Source organism: Squalius cephalus (assembly GCF_949319135.1).
Source record: "Squalius cephalus genome assembly, chromosome: 25".
Taxonomy (NCBI): Eukaryota; Metazoa; Chordata; class Actinopteri; order Cypriniformes; family Leuciscidae; genus Squalius; species Squalius cephalus.
Genome location: NC_137146.1, coordinates 9,102,227 through 9,126,282, shown reverse-complemented (window position 1 = coordinate 9,126,282; position 24,056 = coordinate 9,102,227). Strand labels below are relative to the sequence as shown.

At 36.2% G+C, this 24,056-nt stretch overlaps 3 protein-coding genes across 5 annotated transcripts in view; 2 read left to right on the top strand and 1 right to left on the bottom strand.

Moving 5' to 3' along the window:
* The window catches only part of fndc3bb (fibronectin type III domain containing 3Bb), a 56,718-nt gene extending 45,251 nt beyond the window's left edge, over positions 1 to 11,467 (bottom strand). The window contains exon 1 of one of the 2 annotated variants that reach the window (XM_079863766.1): positions 11,200 to 11,467. The gene's annotated coding sequence lies outside the window, so the exon portion shown is untranslated. The remainder of the gene's footprint in view (positions 1 to 11,199) is intronic. The other variant, XM_079863765.1, reaches the window with a different exon arrangement.
* Positions 11,468 to 12,955: 1,488 nt separating this feature from the next.
* On the top strand, positions 12,956 to 17,136 carry LOC307153668 (neutral cholesterol ester hydrolase 1-like). Of its 2 annotated transcripts, XM_079863279.1 has the most exons (6): positions 12,956 to 12,995; positions 13,120 to 13,183; positions 14,202 to 14,433; positions 14,549 to 14,618; positions 14,721 to 14,892; positions 16,215 to 17,136. In XM_079863279.1, the coding sequence occupies exons 2-6, from the start codon at positions 13,145 to 13,147 to the stop codon at positions 16,827 to 16,829; spliced, it is 1,128 nt and encodes a 375-aa protein (XP_079719405.1). In that variant the 5' UTR covers positions 12,956 to 12,995; positions 13,120 to 13,144; the 3' UTR covers positions 16,830 to 17,136. The 2 variants fall into 2 exon arrangements, with proteins under 2 accessions (XP_079719405.1, XP_079719404.1); XM_079863278.1 differs by lacking the exon at positions 12,956 to 12,995 and having other exon boundaries at positions 13,020 to 13,183.
* A 2,812-nt stretch (positions 17,137 to 19,948) lies between these two features.
* Positions 19,949 to 23,843, top strand: nceh1b.1 (neutral cholesterol ester hydrolase 1b, tandem duplicate 1). The gene is made up of 5 exons (XM_079863280.1): positions 19,949 to 20,190; positions 20,359 to 20,590; positions 21,232 to 21,301; positions 21,411 to 21,582; positions 23,009 to 23,843. The coding sequence occupies exons 1-5, from the start codon at positions 20,053 to 20,055 to the stop codon at positions 23,627 to 23,629; spliced, it is 1,233 nt and encodes a 410-aa protein (XP_079719406.1). The 5' UTR covers positions 19,949 to 20,052; the 3' UTR covers positions 23,630 to 23,843.
* Positions 23,844 to 24,056: the final 213 nt, after the last annotated feature.

Here is a 24,056-nt window from a genome sequence, read left to right as displayed (position 1 = left end):
AGCAGCTTTCACCTTGTGTTCAAAGAACCATTAAAAAATCATATAGATATAGTATATGATAGTGCAGTGATAATGAATGATAATGATGGTGCAGGCCGCAGCCTTTGAAGTATAAAACACTTGCAGAACAATCCTGCACATCAGACAAGACTGTATAGTTTAGCTTGATGTTGAAAGGCATTATGCTTATGTCTTCAAAACAAGTGCAAGCTTGAATTGATTTGCATACACTCTTAAAACGTAAAAAACAACCAAAGTTCAGGTAGTGGGGGAAAGATCAGCAATGATAGTGTCTCTGCTCAGCTGACTGGTGCCATTTCCCTCTATGAAAGCAATAACCTGTCCCATTTAACTCCACACATGCACGTCACCGCCAGGGGTCAAACCCAGAGCAACAAAAATCATTCATCTGATGTTCTGCAGCAGCCCAGGAGAAACAACAACTACTATAGTGATTACAGAAAGAAAGAAGCCTTAAGCTATGAAAAAGTACTGAGGTGGTACTATGAGGTCAATATATTGTTTTTACTATAGCAGAATGTTCATAAAAACATGTTAAAATCATGGTATTTTGATTTTTTTTTTTGAATAATTTCAGGCTGGCTGTTAAAAACCACAAAAATCTCTACATACCATACTCTGAATTTTTAAGACGTGAGGAGTTGTATACTTGAGACATCCTCTGATCTTCAGAAAAGAGGAAGATGAGAGAATAGAGATAGTGGCTTTTTATTGGGTCATAAATGCCTTCACTTCCAGTCCTAAACACACACACACAAATAGGCTAAACACACACCACCAACAGCCGACCTGTCTTGGATTTGACTATAGAAAACTTCCTGAAGTGAACATGAAATGGTTCACAACCCACAATCTCCATAACGTGACATATGTAACCTATATATATTTAACTTTATTCATATATATTTTATGTATATTAAATTTTATATATTTGATATTATCATAACTTGATTTTACCAACTAACAAAAAAATTGCTACAAAAAAAAGTTTTATTTTTTATTTTTACTAATATTCTTTAGACCAACATGCACCATTATTCAAAGTAATATAAAAAAACGAATTAAAAAGTCAGGTTTTGGAAGAATAGTCAGTTGACCATCGTGGCTTTAACAATTATACAATTATATTCCTCAGTGCTCTTTGCCACGAACTGTAATTACCGCACAACTAAAATCATTAACACTACCCCCCCCCCCCCCACCACTCTCTCTTTACCCCTCAAGCTCTCAGTCCATTCTTTCTTTTCATTCTACTCTCCTCATTCCCCTCATTCCTGTGGATGGCAGGAGTCTGAACTTCTGTAGCGTTGAGAAGGGGCGTTTAAGGGCTAAATCCCCTGAGATAGAGAGAGATTCATACAATGTCAGAGCCGAGGAGCTGGGGGTGGGGGGTGGATGGTGTCGCACAAAGAGGCAGGACCCCCTACCTTCACGGGTCATGTTGTTGTGACCACGTCACAGTGAGTGTCAATCAAGAAAGACACAGAGAGTCCTTTCATGGCACGGCTGATGTTCCAGTGATGTGGGGTATTCCCTAGACCACCTCCCCGTCGGCCTCACAGTCGAACAGCACGACTTTCATACAACCAAAACAACACTAGTGAAACAATCATTGCCTTGATGACAACATCTCAGATCTTCTATTTCTTCTCAAGAAATTGGATGTATGACGCTTCAGATTTGAGGTACATGGATCACTCTGATCCACAGCTTGATACACGTACTGTTTTGATAAAGATGCAAGTAAATGCAGTTATTGGAAGGTAAATATGGCTCAATTCTGAAGGCAATCTCTATAACACCTATAATAGTATATAGTGCTACGTGTCTCCTCTAGAGTTTCAGAAGAGATCGCAAAAATGTCACAAAACATCTAAGGCAAGGCTGATGCTTCAGAGAAAGAAAAAACAGACATTCAATTAGCCTCATGAGATATAACCTTTGAGCAATAAATTATTAGGGGTTCCACAACAATATTAAGCAGCACAACTGTTTTCAACATTGATAATATTAAGAAACGTTTCTTGAGCAGCAAATCTGATCAGAATATTAGAATGATTTCTGAGGGATCATGTGACACTGAAGAGTAATGATGCTGAAAATTCAGCTTTGCCATCACTGGAATAAATTACATTATATTGAAACAGAAAACAGTTATCCCAAATCCCAATATTACTGTTTTTACAGTATCTTTGATTAAATAAATGCAGCCTAGGCGAGCATATAAGACATTTCAAAAATATTTTAAAAAACCTTTCCAAACCAAACTTTTGAAACTTTTAAAAGTAAAATGTGTACTTTCTGCAAAGATAATGATTTTTTCCAGACAGGTTTCCCAAAAAACTAATAAAGGTGATAAAGGACAGTCAGGATGTGCAAATAAACAATGTTTTGATCGCACCACAGAGCCACAATGTTTACACTTTTCAGGGAAATCAACCTACTCTTATAGTAGACTTTATAACTATGCATTAGAAAGTAGTTTGGAAAATCTTCACAACAGCAACCAAGCAGTAATAACAACACACTGCCACACACACAACCACAATAAGACAGACTTAATTCTTTTTAGAAATCTGTTCTTGCATCTGGCAGGTTTACAGTCCCAGATGTGGACCCAGTCTGGCATGGGCCTATAATCCAGCTAATGGCACATAATAACACTGAGGAAGCTGGGAACCCAAGAAAACCATCACTTTTTCCTCTCCATCTCTCCCTTGTTCTTTTATTCTCTCATTCCATCCCTTCCCTGATCAGCTGAAACACACACACACGCGCTCAGGCTTGCACACACACATTCCCAGAGAATGAGAAAATTTAAAAGTCACATTTTTTCCCCGTCAAAGTAACTCACCTCGGAGCGCTCAGCATTTCCATCTCCCTGATGTTGACTCACGTCTGTGACTCTGATCAGCATTTACAGCCAGATGACATCACCTCTTTAAAAATATCTCAACACAAATATCTCAGCCACAATGGAACTGAAGCGATAACGGTCCAGACAAGGCACAGACAGGAAATCAAGGACACATTGCAGGAGTGTGGCAGAATAATGAACCAACTGACTGGCCTTTATTTGCGTCTGGTCTAGTAGATTGCTCTAGTCGGGTTGCTGGCCTGGCTGATACCTAGAATTACCCAGCTTGCCTATCAAGTTTAAAGGTCTGAGTGTTCACAACCATCACAATAACGAAAAAGTTTTGAAAATCATTCTTATTTTAAATTTCCACACCGCAACTAATGATAACAGCACAAAAGAACGATATAGCCTTGAAATCACTTTCAGAATCAATTTAGCCTATTCTCTGGCAGATGAACAATATAAACATTAACAGCCAATCAGAATCCAAACGACTTTAGAAGACTCAAGCATTTAAAAATGGCAGACGAAAAAACTGCAGTTGGTGTGGATGATAATATTATCGCCCTTGAACGGGTCTTCAATAACAATACAAGACTGAAATTTAAGTCATTACTCATTTGTGAATGCACATATTCAGATTTACATTTAAGTCTCACTCTGGTCCATAAAGTTATCATTTAGATGGATTTACAGACTATATCTGTGCTGTTCAGATGTGGCATGCATTGACACTGCAATTACAATGGCATAAATAATATGAGAAAAACTTGACACTCGAATTGACATACTCGATCATGCCAGCTTGTACATCGTTAAAACACCAATTACAATATTACCGTTGATGTCGCGCACCCCTAATATTATGCATTTATAAGACTTGTAATACACCAGACAGAAAGTCAAGCAGACAAAACGCTAAACACGCTGATTTTCAGTAGTCGAAATTTCTGTGCATCCCTATATTTGACACAACATGAGGTTTAGCAAACAATGACTTTTTTTTTTTGTGAACTATCCCTTTAATTAAGTTCTCAGATATGTTTCAGATTAGAATAGTATCAAGTTTATCTCAGGACTCAAACAAAAAATGAGCATGCATATAGAATCAAATAAATGTGGATATAGCATAGACCAGATCATTTTAGTAGTGAAATCTCTTACATTTGATTTCAGACTTTGGTATCTTGGTAAATCTGAGAAGTTTGTGAAATTATAGCGATATTTTCTGATACTCTAGAGAGATTACTAAAGTCTGTTTCTCAAATTCAAAACATGTTCTCCAATTAATCTCGTTGCTGTCTAATAATCATTTGTGATATATTAAATTGTTATTTTCTTTTCCTTTCCTCTATACAACAGCATCAGGACTGGTCTCAGCACCTCCTCAATGTTAGACTTTTCTGTAATTTTTTACAGTTATTTACCTTAAATCCCCCAGTATTATACTGCTATTTCTCTTTACAGTAAATAACTGTGATTCCCATTGCATCATGGGAATTTTCTGTGACATCAAACACCACATACAGAGACTTACTGTATTTTTTCAATTTGCGGCCTCTCTGACTGGCACCATTCCATCTTGCTTTTTATTTAATAATTTTCGTGTCTACAACGCTGTCTATATTGGACACATTGACGCGAAAAAGAGCGAGCGCTTGGACTCGGAGTACCGTACGTCAGAAATATAACGGGGCACCACTATACACTGTCTGGGATTTGTCATGTCGCGCCGGAGCATCCAGTGTAATATCATAGGGATAGTTCACAGGAAAAAAGTCATTGTTTGCTAAACCTCATGTTGTGTCAAATAGGGATGCACAGAAATTTTGACTACCAAAAATCAGCGTGTTTAGTGTTTTGTCTGACTTTCTGTCTGGTGTATTACAAGTCTTATAAATGCATAATATTATGGGTGTGCGACATCAACGATAATATTGTAATTGGTGTTTTAACGATGTGCAAGCTGGCATGATCGAGTATGTCAATACGAGTGTCACAAATTTTTCTCATAGCATAGCGACAGTTGTCAGTAAGTTACTGTAAAAAACCCTTGAAATGTCTAACAGTGCTGTTTAAGAGATAAAAGTGTTACCCAACACTGACACCACAGACTCTGAAGCATGACCTGGTTCCTCCCTGAAGGCACAATAATGCAGTTACACACCCAGCTGAGCTCAAAAAGCTGACCCTGTTTCTCCACGCACTGAAACTCCATCCACTCTCCCCTTACAGAACTTACAGTAAAAGACACAAGAAGAGAAGGGACAAAAAATGAGGGACAAGTGCAGAGAAAGACGACACAGATTCCCAGGATCCAAATTCAGTGTTGCATAACCCCAATATGAAATGTGATCTGGCCTCTAAGCACTGAGAAGGAGCAGAGGAGCATCTTAACTGGGTCAAACTGAGTTCTCCAGTCACACGGAGGAGTTGCGCAGGGTCACCGCAGAGAAATGTATACAGTCTCACACCCTTAACATCTTAATTGTGTCCAGGGACAGAAAAAAGAGGGAGGTATAGAGTGGTAGATAAAAAAATGAAGCTATATGTAAGAATTTATGTATAAATCACATTTTATTGCAAATGTTTGAACAGCTTGTAGCGAGATTTAAAAAACGAGACCTTCCCTGACTTCCTAGGTTGTCTATGAAAGCCTGTAGACTTATTTATCTTAGCCTGTAGACCGTCAGCACAACACAGACTCCCACACAAACATACAGCTCAACCAGTGTATAGTCCAATTTTTTAATAATTCATTCTTATGAGCCGGGCCGGTACCTTTTAGTGAATCAAAAACATATCATGAACAGCGTAGTCAGATTCCCGAATAAACAAATATTATGAGCTGGTTCTTTTTTAGTACATTTAAAATATATATGTATAATATATCATTTATATCAAATAAACCAATAAAAAAAAATAAAAAAATAATGTGAACAACGTAGTCTAATGCCCGAACAAATTACTCTTCTGATCTGGTTATTTTTAGTGAATCAAATCATATAGCACAAACAGGGTAGTCTGAATCACAAAAGAATGACTCTTTTATGAGCTGGTTCTTTTTAGTAAATCAAAAACTTAGATCAATAGCGTAGTCCAGTTCCCAAACAAACATAACCAGTCGTATGTGCTGGTTCATTTTTGTGAGTCAAAACACAGCATGAATGGTGTAAACCGAATCACAAAAGAATGACTCTTATGAACGGGTTCTTTTTGGTGGACGTGTTGGACTTGAAGCAGCGCTGCGCAGACCGATCAGTGTATGACATCAAGGTACAGACAGAGCGATTAAAGAGTAGATGGCTCCATACGCTTTCAAATTGTAACTTTGTCATACACCGATCGGTCCTCGCAGCGCTGCTTCAAGTCAAACACTCCTATTAATAATGTGAACAACACAGTCTGATTCCCAAACAGACAACCCTTACGAGCTGGTTCTTTAGAGTGAATCAAAACACATACAGCATGCAGGAACAATGTATACATATTCTATATATAAAGATACACATTGTATTTTTAAAAATAAATTAAACATGTTACCACATTTTTTTGTTCCTGAAAACTATTGCGAAAATGATTTTAAATGTATTTATTACAGAAATCTAACTCGTTTTATAATCAATTTCATCAAGTCGCAATGAGCTTAGTTTTCTTCATAAAATCTTGTCAGTCTACAAACCTCCAGCTGTGCCAAAGTGGGAATAAACATGCATGTATGTACAGAACGAACAGGCAGCACTCTTCACCACAGTCCCTTTCCCTCCCTCTTCTTCTAAAGGTCAATAGGTCACATTCCTTATCCTGATTTGGGCCTCAGCTATAAAGAGGCAAGCTATGCTAGTGTGTATTTGTGTAACAGGAAATCTGCACTTAATAGCTGTAGACAGTAAAGGTTGCAGGTAGATCACCAATTCATGAAACATCTAATGAAAAGCACCGCTGGATCTAACTGCATAAGAGGCTCTTATGATCAAACAAGATGCTCAGCAGAAGAGACAAGGACCAGTATTAACTCTTCAATCCAGCCTCCAGCAACTGATGGCTGATGAGATAAAAGGGCAGGAAAAGTTTGATCTCATCACCTCAAAATCCAAAATCCAAGCAAGAGAACAGGATCAGGAATGACAGAAATACCGAGCAGTATGCTATAATGCAATTCTGACATTGTCATTTGTTTCATTCCTGAATGAATCTGTTTTTTTCATTAAATTTGCTGAATGAATGACTCAATGACGGGCTGAATTCAAAATAGCAATCTATGAATTTGTACGAGAGTGCAACAGCGCCCAGCCACTTTTTCAGTGACCTTTATTCCAAAAGCATTTTCCCATTTGTTTTTGTTTTAGAGATATTTAAGAAGTCTTTGCTAAAGATGTATAACCCATGAACCAAACCAACCACGAGGTGAATTACCATATTACAAATTGATTCAAAGCAAAAAGGTATCTGATAATCAGACAAAAGTACAAGATTGTGTACTTAACGGTTTTAATGAACTACAATCCCATGAAGCCTTGAGAATGACAATTGAATTAAAATGGAGAAATATAAAACTATTCATTTAAAGTTTTTTTACAGACAGACAGACATATGAATATCAGATTTAACAAGAGTAGCATAACAACTAAAAAAAAAATAATAATAATCAGTTGAATGACTGATTCAATGACTTGCTCATAAAGACAGTCAGTTGTTTTTATTCCTGAAAGAATCTGTTTTTGAACAAATCGATTGAATTAATTATTCACTCACTTGACATTGTGCCATCACCTACACCTAGCATAACGATGACGTAACCTGCAGAAAGATTCTGTAAAAATCTCCACCACTAATACAGACTGGAATAAGCAAACAGAGAAAAGTCCTAGTGCTGTTGGATTATATCAACTGGAACTACTTGTTCATACTTATGGGTTTGTTTCAATCCTTAACCATAACCAAAAACAGTGGAAAAAATCCAATAGAATTTCACTGAAGGAGAGACCTGTGGGTTTATTGCTCAAGGATATAATGGTGATCAGGGTTTCCAGAAATTCTCCACTTCATGAATCACCCATTCCGAAACCAGATTTTTAACCACTACCACCACCACCCTTCCCTGTGCTAAATCCTTGCCCAAATTCTTCACAAATGTACCATGAGTTTCTCATTAAAACATTTCAGTTACCCTTTGGGTAGCTGGCATTAGCAATAATTCGGCACAAGCGTTTCGATAACGACAACAAAGGAGAACTGACAGCTCGACAGATCATTACAATCGCTCTCAGGAAATGATGGAGACAAATAGAGCAAAACATCTGATTATCCAATGCCATTAGCACAAATATCTAAGCATTTCTGTTACCTAGATAACATCAGCTCTCTTCAAAGTAGTGAGTTAGTAGACAGGGGAGAACCTAAAGAACAAAGCTGGTGTACTAGACATGATAAAACACGATGAGAATGAGCAATGAGTAATAGATAGCTGTACTAACGTCAATGCAGTGACAAGTAACTTAAGGCCCTGATATACTCACAGCGAAGTTCTTTTTCATTCACTACTTAGGGATGAAGAGAAGTTCGAAACATCCGACCACACTGCTGAGAACGGCGTATAGATGAATACATAAATATGTGCAGCACGCTTTCCTCTCATTAACAAAATTGATAAAAGAAATTTAAAAAAATGACAGTGGTGAGAAAACAGCAGTAAAGAAAGCATCTGATCATGCATTTCCATGGGCATGTTTGCACCAGCTCTGCAATTCAGCACTCGTCACCATACATTTATTTAAATAGCACTTAGTATTGAACATGACAGTGTCAGTGTCGCTTTCAATAAGAACAATTACTTCAATGTCAAATATAAAGCAGCTCTCCAGTGTGTTTGTGTTTTTACTCGTGTCTGACCTCGATGGACTAAACAGAAGAAATGAACCAGAGAAGATTTCCATGACAAAGTAGGCGGAGCCTCAGAGCATACCTATGAAATCGCCATGGACCAATGGCAGCTCAAAGGTGTTTACCGGCCGAAGCTGGTCTGAATTAACTTTGTTTTGCCTTACCAGTGCGTTTGCTATGCTAGCTACAAAAGCTATTTCCAACGTACAATAACAATCAAGCATTAATTATCTGTGTGATGTATTGAATTGATAAATGTTAGATAGGCTACAAAATTTATTTAAATGTGTCATAGCTGTTAAATTTAGGTATCTTTACTCAAAATGTGAGGAAATCTACACCAACAACTTAAGTGCAAATTGTTACCTCAGTTTTGTTGAGAAGATCCTACAGGTTTGTTTTTACAGTGTACCCACAAGCACTGCATTCTTTTAATGTTTGAGTTTGGGGCCAAAGGGCTGTAGGGTTGGGAGGGGTCAGGGTATGCCTGTGTGTTTAAATGGGGGTGCGAGATGCTGAAAAATCAGTGCTCACACTGTGGTCAGGATACCACCACAGAAATGTGCATTTCCTTCACAGGACATAATTTAAAGCATCACTTACAATAAAACTTTAGTGTATATTAGTCTGCAAAACCCTGTGTTTGACAAACCATTTGAAACGGCGCTGAGTCTCAGTGAAGTTTACACTGACTGCAGTAAAGTTTAAAACCTTCACATTACAGAACATCATTTTCACTCTATTAATACTAGCAATGACTTAAAGGAGAGAAATCAAACTTGACGCCAAGGTTGGAGTCTCTAAAAAGTCTACAAGGCAGCTTTCTGCACCTCAAGATTCGCTCTGGAATGTCAGATGACGTCATGTATTTGGGATCGGGTTTCCTCCGACTAAAAGATCCGGTCTAAAATATGATCCACAACCCAAATTTGTGTTTTTCTAAAACACTACAAAAACAGATTTTGTGACAGTCTGTTTTTTCTTTCGCAACTGTTTACATTTGAACACTATCATTCCCAAAGGAAACGGGGTATAACAAAGTGTCAACACTGCAACATTTGAACACTCCCCTACTAATCAATGAAGCTGTCTACTTAGGGAGTCTAACTCATTTCGATTCGGTTCAACGAAGCGACTCAGAGATTCTTTTACAGCGTGACATAATTGTGTCATCATGTGATTTCATAAAAACAACTGCATTGATTAAACAGACACAATCAACTCATAAACATTTCCAAATTCCAATGTTTTGATATATATATATATATATATATATATATATATATATATATATAGATATATATATCAGCATCTTTAATTGAATAGTTTTATCTTCATCATTTTTAATTTGATTGTCAAATGTCAATGCTTCACTGTAGTTCCCTCATTAAAACAGTAAAGAATACATTTATATACATCTAAGTGCCTGTGTGTGTGTGTGTGTGTGTGTGTGTGTGTGTGTGTGTGTGTGTGTGTGTGTGTGTGTTATATATCTTAGGAAGTTTACAACCCATCAATCAAATCCTCAAAACGCTTCCTCAAGACGGTTCTCAGTTCAATGAGTGTATTTTTGAATAGAGAACCTCAGGGACTGATCAAGTCTGATTAAAGAACAGTGCTGCCAATGATAATACGATCTTTTAAAGCTTACTTACGAGAAACGCAACCCTGACTGTTTTTGTGAACAGGTTCAACCGATTCATTGAAAAGATTCGACTCAAAAGAACGCCAATTCTACAATGTAAGTTCACTCACACAGCTTCCCATTAGAACGCCGTAGACAACTTTGTTAATGGCAATGACAATGTATACGGAACTGGATTTTATGTATACAATATGGCATAACTTACGTCATACTCATTGCATTGACGTTACAACCAGGAGTTAAAAATTACATTATTCGCGTGACGCTTAAGCAAACAACTTGATGTTGGGAATTGACGTGTCACTTTCCAGATGTCTTTGGCATCTTTACCCGACTTATACATGTATAAAAATGTTTCATGTATAAGACCTAATGAAATGCGAGACGATTATATTATACAAACAGGCCCCCGTGTTGATGGAAAAAAAAACGTTTCGTAACGAAACGGTATCGAATTCCAGAATTTTCCGAGAAAGAAGCAGTGGACAGAATCACTAAGTCTCCTCTATTAATTCTCACTTGGAAATTACGAGTGTTGTGGAAGTGAATTTTGATAAAGCAGTGTTAATGAGGATAACGAGTTATTACTTTTTTTCTAGCATAAAAAAACAACAACACACAAGATCCACATAGCCTAAAATTGTAGTATTAGGCTACTAGTTAAAATAGGCTACAACTGACCAAAATATACTCATGTAAAAGCGAAGTAAATTAGCTCACGCAAATGTTTATGTGTTTAAAACACTAAGTTTCGTTTAGGTTTCGTTTCGTTTTCCATTAAATTCAAGACTTCCCTTTCCCATCAATGAGGCAAACCGGCTCGCGCTTTTCTGCAACTTGAAACTTTTCGAAACAATGTCTCCAGGCGCTTCGTAAAATACCTTACTTTGAAGAAAAACGCGTCGACTTACCTTGGATTCAGTAAATCTTGCTTATTAACACTTTAGTCCCTAAATGCCCGAAATAGAAAGCATGTCATTCCGTTGCTGCGAAGTCCACGGTGGACCAGACTAGACCAGTGTGGAATTCCGCCATGTCAATTATGTGGAAGCGCACATGGGGGTGTAGAACCGTATTTACCGTATTACACCAAATACTCTCCCGATCCATTCCAGCAGTGACCGCATCCGCAGAAATGTCTGATAATGATGCAGATAAAGGGGGATGTTAGGAGAGATTGTCCTGTTAAGACAAATTAGGCTCGACCAGGCCAGCGTGAAAGCAGTATATTTTTTATAAATGTTCTTAACTAGCTCTCTTGTGGAAATGTGACTAGCTTGAAATAGCTCAAGTTGAATTTTTTTTTATACATAATTGTATATTATACAATACATTCATATCTATTTATTTATAATACGATTTAGGAGGCAACTTGTAACTTATATGCAACCTAATAATAATAATAATAATAATATAATAATAATATTTTTATGTCAAAATACAAAGCATACAACTCATGTAAAACTCATTACTGGTTTAAAAGTCATGTGCTTTATCCACAAATGTATTAAGTTCCCTTTTGTACGTTCCACATCCTCAAATATGACACACAGGATTTTGTTTAGGACTGATATCTCATAAAAAGCCACAGTGGTGCATATTCCATCATCATATTCCATGGCTACACATACTGTTTTATTATAACCGTGTATTGGTCTTAAATGTTCATCTAATATTGTATTATTATGACATTCCAAACTCACTAATCAAAGGTTTTGAAACACTTTTTATTTGCCGAGGAATCTTGCCATACTAATGTGATCGACGTTTGCGTGATATGAGTGAACAGCTACAGTAATGTATTTTTTGGCTTTTGTTGAAATGCTATTTAGCCTAATTAAGTTTTAAAAAAAAGATTTCCTATATTTCTATAGCTAGAAGTGTGGGTATTATAGAGTGACCATATTATAAAGATGAACTACAGCGCCACCTAGTGGTCATTAACATAACAGTAACCAGATCAGATCTCGTATTTAAAACAGATTTGTACACAGTCTGGGATCAATCAATTGAAGCGTAAACTATCAGGATATTAATAATCACTTTTAAAAAAGCAGCATTATCAAGATGACTAATATTATACATAAAAATAGGCATATCTCTATAAACTGAATCGTAGTAGTAGTAATAGCATCTTTAGTAAAAGTAGTAAAAGAGTAAAACACGTGTAGAGCTTATATAGTTGGGCTGACATATGTCTGATATACAGTACATTCCGATGTGACGTATGTAAACAACTGTTACTCAAAAAGTGCTGTTACATGACTGAGTGTGAACAATACTTCAAAATAAAAGTCTCCGTCTTCTGGCAGTGCAGAAAAAAAATAAAATCAACAAGATATGTCGTTTACTTAAACGTTCAGGTAAATATCGCTTAATTCGAAAAGTCATGAGTAGTAAAATGAATACTAACCATCAGCGAATAATTTAAACACAATGTACACAATTAAAAAAGATGGATTTAGAGTTCTCATACCTGAGGACTTTTAAAGTAAAATTTGCTGTGATTTCAAAACCACTGCTCTCTGGGGTCAGATGAGGTATTACAACATCATACAGTCAGTCACTATGTTAACCCTGAGACCGGTATAGTTTTATAAGTTTCTTGTGTTTCTTTAACTTAACCCATCATAATGATGCGGTCTATTTTGATCGTGGCGATTTTACTGTCAATAGCAGCTGCTTATTATATTTATCTGCCTCTGCCCAGCACTATATCAGAGCCATGGAAACTCATGTTTATGGATGCAATATTGCGTGGTGTAATGCATGTGGTAAGCTTGTGCATTTGTTTACATTATATAGAATATGCATTATATGTCATTTCAATGTGGATACAGTATTTAAGCGAAATTGTTTAATATTAGGCTACATAAAAAAGTGAAAAGCTTGAATAAAAGTATAAACTATACTATAACTATTTCTAAGAATAACTTTGATAACAAATATAAATTGCTACAATTTGTGTAAAAAAAAAAAGAAGAGAAAATGCATTTTTTTGCAATTTTGACTTGTATGATTGTTGCATTCTTTTAAATGTTGACATCTGATGTGAGAAATGCCAAAATCACCAAACATTTAATGTTTTTAAATTTACCAATTTTTCATGCTTGGTTAATATAAGTTAGATTACTATGTCTAATATCTTTCAATAATAAAAAAAAAAGAAAAAAAAAAAGAAGGGATTTGAGAAATCAAACTATCAGAATCTTTAGGACCTTATCCCCAAATGGAATTTTCTGACCCTTTTAGGGTGTGTAACAATGATAATCTCAATTTTTTTTTTTTTTACATAGATCTTAATTAGCTCACGATCTTAGACTGAGCCGACCTTTCGATGTTGTAAAGTACGCTGTGTCATGGGATTAAATTCGCTTACTTATCGTTTCACCATTTTACTTCAATTAATTGAATATCACTTCAACAGAGTTTATTACAATTTTGACTTTTGTATAATTGTTGTATTATTTAAATGATTGACTTCTGATAATGGGAATTTCAAAAATCACCAAACATTTTAATGTGTTTAAATCTACTGACTTTTCATGCTTGGTTAATTTGAGTTCGATTATGCTAGATCAAATATCTGTCAATAATACAAATTGAAAATGTGGGATATGAGCCTGTAATGCTTTTAGAAATGCTATAGTAAAAACTGCCATACTTTTCCTTAGGACCCTCCTTATGTTCCTTCAAAAGAAATGGAATTTTCTTAAAGAGATTTTCAGACCCTTATAGGGGGTTTAACAATCCTGCTCTCTAATCCTACTAACTTTTAGTATTTTTTCATAGAGCTTTTTAGCTCACGATCTTGGATTGAGTCAACCTTTCGATGTTGCTAAGTACGCTGCGTCATGGGATGAAATAAAGGGTCCACAGTCCAGCCCAGCCATTCGGGTCACTGATACTCATTTTGGAGGAGTGGAAGCACAAGTGTTCGAGTCCACTGCATCAGACCAGGAGCTGCATTTGAAAAGAGGTGTGGTCTATTTCCATGGAGGTGGATGGACGCTCGGCAGTGGAAGTAGGTTAAATGCATGTGATTTCATATAAAGAAATCTGTTTAAAAATGAATGTTGTTGGCAGAAGTAGTGAGAAAAAATACATTGTTTATGTCTTTTCTTTTTTTTCTTTAAAAGAGATGCAAACATATTTCCTTCAGTGCAGGACCATGGCTGAAGAGTTGGATGCGGTTGTAATATCAATTGAGTAAGCAATGCACGTTGTCTACTGTGTCATTTTATTTCTACATCCTTAACAAACTCAAATTTGGTAATTACTGGCTGTCATTTGTATCATTTGTATGTTCAGGTACAGCCTGGCTCCAAATGCACGTTTCCCAGATCAGTATAATGAAGCCATTCAGGCCTCAAAACACATCCTGACAGCTGAGGTGTTGGGCCGGTACCACATAGACCCAAACAGAGTGGCTGTGTCAGGTGACAGCGCCGGGGCCAACCTAGCCACCGCTGTGGTGCAACAGGTACGACAAATCCCTACAAATTCATTTTCAATATTGAGGAAAAGGAATCCACAACAGTGTTATTTTAGTTTAGTTTTAAAACAATTTTGTAACGCGAGTTACGTAATCAGATCAATTTACTAGTAAAGTAACGCACTACTTTTAATTTACAACCAAATATCTGAGTTATTTTTTCAAATAAGTAATGCAAGTTACTTTGTCTTCCTATTTATTGACTAAAAGCTCTCCTGTCTCCATGTTAAATGCAAATTCATAATATTATGCAAACATATATATGAAATTACACAAATATTCTTTATGTATTTAATCTCACTTTATTAAAGGGATAGTTCACCCAACAATTAAAATTGTGTCATCATTTACTCACCCTAAAGTTGTTTCAAACCTGTATGAGTTTCTTTCTTCTGTTGAACACAAAAATATATATTTTAAAGAATGTCGGTAACCAAACAGTTGATGGGCCCCATTGACATCCATAGTATTTTTTTCCTATTATGTCAATGGGGTCCAACAACTGTTTGATTACCCACATAACCGACAGGTTTGGAACAACTTGAGGGTGAGTAAATGATGACAGAATTTTCATTTTGGGTTGAACTATCCCTTTTAGCAATATCTTTGATGCTGACCTTCGACTCAATTACAATTCAATACAATTCAACCTTACTAATAAGCAAAAATGACCTTAGATAAGCATCACATTTGTGTTAAAATTTTTTTTGCTGAAGTATTAGTGTTGAACTTTCTTCTCCTGTGTCTTACTCTTCTGCATTCCAGAAGGGCAGCACAGCTGAAAGGTTTGTTTGAGCTGCGCCCTCTAGTGTACAGGCTTACATTTACATTTCATTCAGCCTGAGGCTAATTTGTTTAGCTTTTGGTGTGAAAAAGCCTTTACAGTACATTTGCCATTTTTTTTTTTATTAAACTATATATTTTTTGTTATTAAAAACAAATAAGCAAGCCTAGCTCAGAAAAAGTAATGCAAAAATAACGGAATGGATTACTTCCCATAAAAAGTAACTAAGTAACACAATTAGTTACTTTTTACAGAGTAACGCAATATTGTAATGCATTACTTTTAAAAGTAACTTTCCCCAACACTGTATATGTTGCTCTTTAGGGTTAATTTATTTTTATTTTAGTTTTAGTTTAAATTTCCAGTTAATAGTTTTAGTTCAAGGCAACATTTCTCATTTTCATATATTAACATTTTTCAACTATTATTTATATTTATTCCAATTAAAAGAAACGTTTTTAATAGTTTTAGTTTAAGATGATCCACCCTGATCCACAATCACATTTATTTATCTCTTTGTTCACAGATGGCTTTGGACAATAGTGTTTCTATTAAATTTAAAGTTCAGGCCCTTCTCTACCCCGTGCTTCAAGCCCTGGACTTCAACACACCTTCATACCAGCAGAACGCCCACATTCCCATCCTGCACCGTCCAGTCATGGCCCGCTTTTGGCTGGAGTACCTAAACGGGGATCCAAGGCTCGTTACATCTTTGCTGGCAAACAACCACACAACTCAGGGCCAGGAGATGGCAGCGGCCAGAGCCAAGATCAACTGGACCAAGCTTCTTCCGGTGGCCTTTCAGAAGAACTATAAACCCATAGTTCCGCTTCACGGAGACCCAGAGCTGGTGGAGAAGCTGCCAGGCCTGCTGGATGTGAGAGCGGCACCTTTACTTGCTGAAACTGAAGTGCTGAAGGCCCTGCCGCCCGCCTACATCATGACCTGTGAGCACGACGTGCTGAGAGACGACGGTCTCATGTACGCCACGCGACTGGAAGAAGCCGGAGTCCATGTCACCGTTGATCACTATGAAGATGGGTTCCATGGATGCCTTAGTTTCGCTTTCGGGCCCTTTCGATTCTCTGTGGGGTTTCGAAGTTTTAAGAACTACATCCGTTGGCTGAAGGAGAACCTCTAGCAGACCTAAAGTATTCTGTTGTTATGTCAAATATATTTTGATTTTTAAACATTCTCAAATTTTTAGTTTTTAAATTTAAACTGCTATGCAACATGTCAATGCAACTGATTATATGTGAAGAATTGAATGGGAATGAAAGCGCAGTGATCAGGCCCAAAGCTACTGAAATAATGTTTCAATAACAATATTCTATTGTTTCTGTAGCAGTGGGCTTAAGCTACAGTACTTTGTATTACATGGATAATGCCACATAATGCAAAATGATCCTGATTATACAAATATTATAAATAATTCTGCGGAGTGTGACAAAAAAAATTTGCAATTTGTATGTATATATATATATATATATATATTTATACATATATATGTGTGTGTGTGTGTGTGTGTGTGCTTGTGTATATTTACATATAACACACACACATATATACACGCATATACATACATTTATACATATAAATAAATATATATATGTATGTGTATACTGTGTATATATATATATATATATATATATATATATATATATACATATATATACATATATAAATTACCAGTTATAATGCCTTTTTACAAGTGTGTCAAAGCAGGTCAATTCAAAATTTTAAGTAAACAGGACACTTATTGCAATAAGGTTTCATTTCTTGTTTTTCCAAATGTTCTATGAACAGATGGGAAGACAAGTTAGTTCATGTCTCTCACACTCCAGATTTGCAGTGGTGTGCATTTTTTGTGTATGCGCACACACAAGCATGCAATTGTGCTCTCTGCCCTAGTTTTGTGCAGCTGCATCTGGGCGTGAAGTTTGCACAGATGCACATCACCATGCCTCAAGGAGTGCATCACTTATCTTAGTAAATAATGCATTCTGAATGCATGCATTTATTTCTTTGGGAAATAAACCATTGGTATCGCTGATTTTCAGCGGAATCTGTGAAACAGAAAAAAATAATCTGTAAAATGGTTAAATATCAATTCATATGAAGGAATTCAAAATGAATCATACATTTTATTCAAGATACCAGCATTAAATTTTTTTTTTTAAACCATATAAACCATGTGCTTTGTCCACAGAATTATTGAAGGTTTCACATTCTCAGGCATGGCATACTGTACCTGGGACTTTGTTTTGTCAGTACATTTTATAATTTCACACTTCCATCACATTCTACTGTGTCATCATCATCATCATGCAATGTAAAATTATGTGAATGTCATATTTATTAATATAGTATATATGAATATGTTTGATATCCCAAGATCATTAATGACAGTAAAGTGAATAGACAAATCAAAGGCCTTGTCTTGTTTTAATTTTTTTGATTATGCTTTAAACAACAAAATATTACAACATACAATTTGGAGCCAGGGTAGCAAAGAACACACACATAATAAAAAGATAAATAAGAAAAAAACATTCACAAAAATACAAGACCATTCAAAGCTTTTGCCGACAGTACACGAATGAACAGTCTTAATAGCTTTTCCATTAGTACTAGATTGAAAAGCAGAAAAGTAATTTTCTAATTCTTTAAGGACTACTGAGAAAAGGGGCTTTTTGTTAGGGAACTTGCACTTATGAATGTGAAATTTGACTAAGAAGATTAACAGATTAATTACAAAAGCCTCCTTATTCACACTTTTATCATACTTTAAATATACATCAATTGCATTTAAATTAAAGTTTTTTTAACAAAATTAAAGAGTACCTTAATAAACATAGACACCTCATTAAAGTAAATAAAAATTAAAGTGCAAAAGAAACTCATCATATGTCATAAGGTATTATTGAGTGAGTGTTAAACAAATGACAAACTAAAACAATACCCATATAAAACTAGCTTTAAAAAATACTTTTGTGTTTATATAAAATACAACGGTTATTCCAAATAAAATAACGTTGTGGAGAAAAGTTGTGCCAGTAGATCAGTTTCCAAGCCAATAAAGCTTGAGCATGAAAGGCAGAAAGTTTCACTGGCAATTTGTCAATTTTATAATAATAAAAAGAAAGAAAGAAAGGCCCCCAAGTCGGTCAAAGATCAAATTAGGAATAAAATTCCACAAAGGTTTTTTCAAACAAAATTTTATCCAATTAATTTTGAGGGTGTTATCAAGGCCACAGCTTTTAAGTGAATTCATAACAACAGATTTATGAATGTAGTGCACATGATTCTTCCATAGAAAATGAACTAAAATCTGATCAATAGTTTTGACAGTTTTATTGTCTAAATGCCTAGATGAAGCAGCAGGTTAGTCTAGAAATTCCTTCTGCTTTTGACAGAAGAACTCTACCTTTAAGGGACAAATCCCTTAATAACCACCAGAGGGTAAATTTGTTATTAATCTTTTCAAAGGCAGGATTAAAATTCTGAGAAACTCTATCTTGTTCATTTTTCGAGACAACAACTCCTAAATAATTAACAGCTTCTTTAACAGGGATACCATCCACAGATACAAGGGAGGAGCTTTGCAAGGCTAATATTTCACATTTTTAATATTAAGGAACACCCGTGACCTGAAGCATTTGAAAACAACTGAATAATCTTAATAGCCTGGTGAACCTGGCTAGAGTTATATATATATATATATATATATATATATATATATATATATATATATATATATATATATATATATATATATATATATATATATATATAAGGCCGTGCAATCCGCTAGTTGACAAATTAAAATACTTCTACAAGCAATATGAATTCCTTCTAGCTTACTATCCTTAATAAAATGACAGAAGGCCAGTGCTCCGATAAGAAAAGAGATATACTGAGACTGCACAGCCCTGCCGAATTCCTCTTTCTATCAGAAATATCTGGGGTTGTACCACCATGTCCTAATTTCACTGAGCTATTTCCCCCTGCATACAAAACGTTTTCAGAGCATTTACAAAAATAGGGCCCGGACCGAAACCAAAAATCCCACAGACAGACGGTATAAGCAACAGACATTTCAAAATAAAAGTCTTTCTATACCGAATCCAGAGAAGAAGAAACAACAATAAAATCATTAACAGAAAATAAATAAAACAAGAATAAAAACTCAAAAACCACTGCAGTGAAATAAATACAATAACTTAATTTCGACAAGAGGACTTTTAATATAAAAAGGTTGCTGTGGTTTCATAATCTACAGTGTGAAATCAGGTGAAGTGTCATGTAGGACTGCATGACATTTGTGCAGCAGTCATTTTAATGCTCTTTTAACGTAATTAAAAATGCGGTTCATTTTGAGCGGGACGATTTTACTGTCAATAGCAGCTGCTTATTATATTTATCTGCCTCTGCCCAGCACTATATCAGAGCCATGGAAACTCATGTTTATGGATGCTATGATACGTGGCACGATGCATTTGGTAAGATTTTGCATTGAAATAAATATTCATATAAATGATATTGCATTAACACACACACACACACACACACACACACATATATATATACAGCAGGTGCAATGAGGTAGCAGTATGGAGTTCACTAAAGAGATCTGCTGACAAAAACTCAACTTTTTGGATTTCTCTTAGAGTTTTGTAGCTCATGACCTTGGACTAAGTTCCCCGTTCGGTGTTGTAAAGTACTGTTCGTCTTGGGAGGATGTAAAAAGTAATCAGTCCAGCCCAACCGTCCGGATCACAGAAGCTTCCTTTGGAGGAGTGGAAGCGCGAGTATTCGAGTCTACTGCTGAAGGGCAGGAGCAGCGCTTGAAAAGAGGCGTGGTCTATTTCCATGGAGGTGGATGGACACTCTGTAGCACAAGTAGGTGATAGATTGCTAATGTTAAGTTGCATATTATTTCATGTAAGTCAAGCATTTTGTTGAATGCATTAGAAGTTGTAGACAGAGGGAGCGAGAAAAAGAGATTTGCTCAGCGGTCTCGAAGCACCCTCATGTGGTAGAGAAAGGAACACTTCTCAGTTTAAAGACACCATGAAATCAATTCATGGTGAGTGACTTCATGAAATCACCATGACAGTTCTTTTTTTATGGAATATTTCTGTATTTATTATAAATCAACTATCCAAAGTTGGGGTAAAAGGGGTAAAAACCAAAACATGTCACTGTTTAATTTTTTTAGGTCTCCACACCAGTCACATGACTGAAAACTATGAATAGGGAAGAAATGGTTATCGCAACTTCCTGTTCATGCCAACTTTAAACGTTTCATGACACTTGTGATGTTTTCATTAACTTTTTTGGTGATATTATCTATGGTTCAATGCCACCTTCATGTGCTTCATGCTTTCTTGTCAGAAAGAATAAGAATCATGGAAGACACCAGGTTTAATATTTCTTGGGGAAATCTTATTAAAACCTAAATGTACTGAAGAAATATAGCGTCCCATTCATTAATTCCAATAGCAGCATAACATCATTAATTGCTCCCTCTGTCTTCAAAGAGATGAAACCATATTCCCTTCAGTGCATGGCGATGGCTGAAGAGCTGGATGCCGTCGTAATATCTGTTGAGTAAGCAATGTTGCACATTTTTTGTAGATCTTGCATATGGTCTTTTCATTATTAAAGGCCTTAATTACCAGTTTTAACTTGTATATTTTGTTTTATTTTGTATGTTCAGGTACAGGCTGGCTCCAGATGCACGTTTCCCAGATCAGTATAATGATGTTTTTCAGGCCTCAAAACACATCCTGACAGCTGAGGTGTTGGGCCGGTACTCTATAGACCTGAAAAGAGTGGCTGTGTCAGGTGACAGCGCGGGAGGGAACCTTGCCGCTGCTGTGGCGCAACAGGTACGACAAATCCCTGAGAGTATGAGAGTAAAGTGAAGAGACAAGTCAGAAGCCTTCTCTACTCGTTAATTATTTTGGAAGTGTAAAATAGTGTGACTGAAATTTATAGTGAAAAGCTCTGAATTGGTATAAAAGCTGTAAAGAGTATGTAAATAACAATAAATTAAAATTATATACAGTATACTTGGTATAATTATTATTCTATTATTTATATATATATATATATATATATATATATATATATATATATATATATATATACACACACTGTTCTAAAAAAATATATATGTATATACACTTTATTATAATTATATATTTATTGTATTATTAATTTTATATACAGTATAAAACAAAAAACAATATATATATATATATATATATATATATATATATATATACACAAAAACACATTATTTTATATATAAACTATATATATATATATATATATAAACACACAAACACATTATTAATTTTATATATAAACTACATATATATATACACCTGTTCAATTGCTTGTTAACGCAAATATCTAATCAGCCAATCACATGGCAGTAACTCAATGCATTATGGCATGTAGACGTGGTCAAGATGATCTGCTGAAGTTCAAAGTGAGCATCAGAATGGGGAAGAAAGGTGATGTAAGTGACTTTGAACGTGGCATGGTTGTTGGTGCCAGACGGGCTGGTCTGAGTATTTCAGAAACTGCTGATCCACTTGGATTTTCACGCACAACCACCTCTAGGGTTTACAGAGAATGGTCTGAAAAAGAGAAAATATCCAGTGGGCGGCAGTTCTGTGGGCTGAAATGCCTGAGAGGACAATGGCCAGACTGGTTTGAGCTGATAGAAAGGCAACAGTAACTCAAATAACCACTCGTTACAACCGACCAGGATCTGCAGAAGAGCATGGTGTGGAGGGTATTTTCTTGGCACACTTTGGTCCTCTTAGTCTTAGTACCAATTGAGCATTGTTGAAACGCCACAGCCTACCTGAGTATTGTTGCTCACAGTGTACCATCTTCTGATGCCTACTTTCAGCAGGATAATGCACCTTGTCACAAAGCTCAAAGCATGTCAACGTGGTTTCTTGAGCATGACAATGAGTTGACTAAGCTCAAATGGCCTCAGTCACCAGATCTCAATCTAGTAGAGCAGCTTTGGGGTGTGGTGGAATGGGAGATTCGCAAAATCTGCAGCAAATGCGTGATCCTATCATGACAATATGGACCAAAACCTCTGAGGAATGTTTCCAGCACCTTGTTCAATCTATGCCACAAAGTTATTTTCTCTCTCTCTCTCTCTCTCTGTCTATCTATCTAAACAAATACTGCATATGTTTTGTTTACTAGAGTGCCATAGTGTGTTATTAAAGGTATTCATCACAAAAGATGGTTAATAATCACATTTATTTATCTCTTTGTTCACAGATGGCTTTGGACAGTAGTGTTCCTATTAAATTTAAAGTTCAGGCCCTGATCTACCCTGTGCTTCAAGCCCTGGACTTCAACACACCTTCATACCAGCAGAACGCCCACATTCCCATCCTGTACCGTCCAGTCATGGCCCGCTTTTGGCTGGAGTACCTAAACGGGGATCAGAAACTTGTTCCTGCTTTGCTGGCAAACAACCACACGGCTCTGGATCAGGGCCAGGAGATGGCAGCGGCCAGAGCCAAGATCAACTGGACCAAGCTTCTTCCGGTGGCCTTTCAGAAGAACTATAAACCCATAGTTCCGCTTCACGGAGACCCAGAGCTGGTGAAGAAGCTGCCAGGCCTGCTGGATGTGAGAGCGGCACCTTTACTTGCTGAAACTGAAGTGCTGAAGGCCCTGCCGCCCGCCTACATCATGACCTGTGAGCACGACGTGCTGAGAGACGACGGACTCATGTACGCCACGCGACTGGAAGAAGCCGGAGTCCATGTCACCGTTGATCACTATGAAGATGGGTTCCATGGATGCCTTAGTTTCGCTTTCGGGCCCTTTCGATTCTCTATTGGAACACGAAGTCTTAGGAACTACATCCATTGGCTCAAGGAGAACCTTTAAATAAATGAAAAAAAAACTACATAGCCAACATTTCGGAAAATTATGTTAAATATATTTTGATTTTTAATTAGATTTTTAAATTTAGCATACAGTGCAATATGAAAATGCTACAAAGATCTGAACAGGCACAATTTTTGTATCAGTGGGTTCAGGAGCTGCTGTATTGGTATATGGAAAGTGTTACATACACATTTAAATACAGGGAATTTATAGTAAAATTTAATTTAATGTCCAAATGATTTATGCAATGTAGAGTTAGGGTACTTGAACTCAGACTTGGATTCGGACTCGGACTGTAATTAGGAATGAACTCAGATGTGGACGCACTCAGGTGGACTCGTACTCAAACTTGACACTGACTCGAACTTTTAAGTAACAACATAAAATTAAGATGATAAGACATTAATAAATATCTTGGTTAAGGACT

Bases quoted from the DNA above. Each gene is read 5' to 3' on its own strand.
- nceh1b.1 (XM_079863280.1), top strand. From the start codon at position 20,053: ATGCGGTTCATTTTGAGCGGGACGATTTTACTGTCAATAGCAGCTGCT. The intron at 20,591-21,231 runs GTAGGTGATAGA...CTGTCTTCAAAG, and splicing joins ATGGACACTCTGTAGCACAA to AGATGAAACCATATTCCCTT. The intron at 21,583-23,008 runs GTACGACAAATC...CTTTGTTCACAG, and splicing joins CCGCTGCTGTGGCGCAACAG to ATGGCTTTGGACAGTAGTGT.
- LOC307153668 (XM_079863278.1), top strand. From the start codon at position 13,043: ATGATGCGGTCTATTTTGATCGTGGCGATTTTACTGTCAATAGCAGCT. The intron at 13,184-14,201 runs GTAAGCTTGTGC...ATTTTTTCATAG, and splicing joins TGCGTGGTGTAATGCATGTG to AGCTTTTTAGCTCACGATCT. The intron at 14,434-14,548 runs GTAGGTTAAATG...TTTCTTTAAAAG, and splicing joins ATGGACGCTCGGCAGTGGAA to AGATGCAAACATATTTCCTT.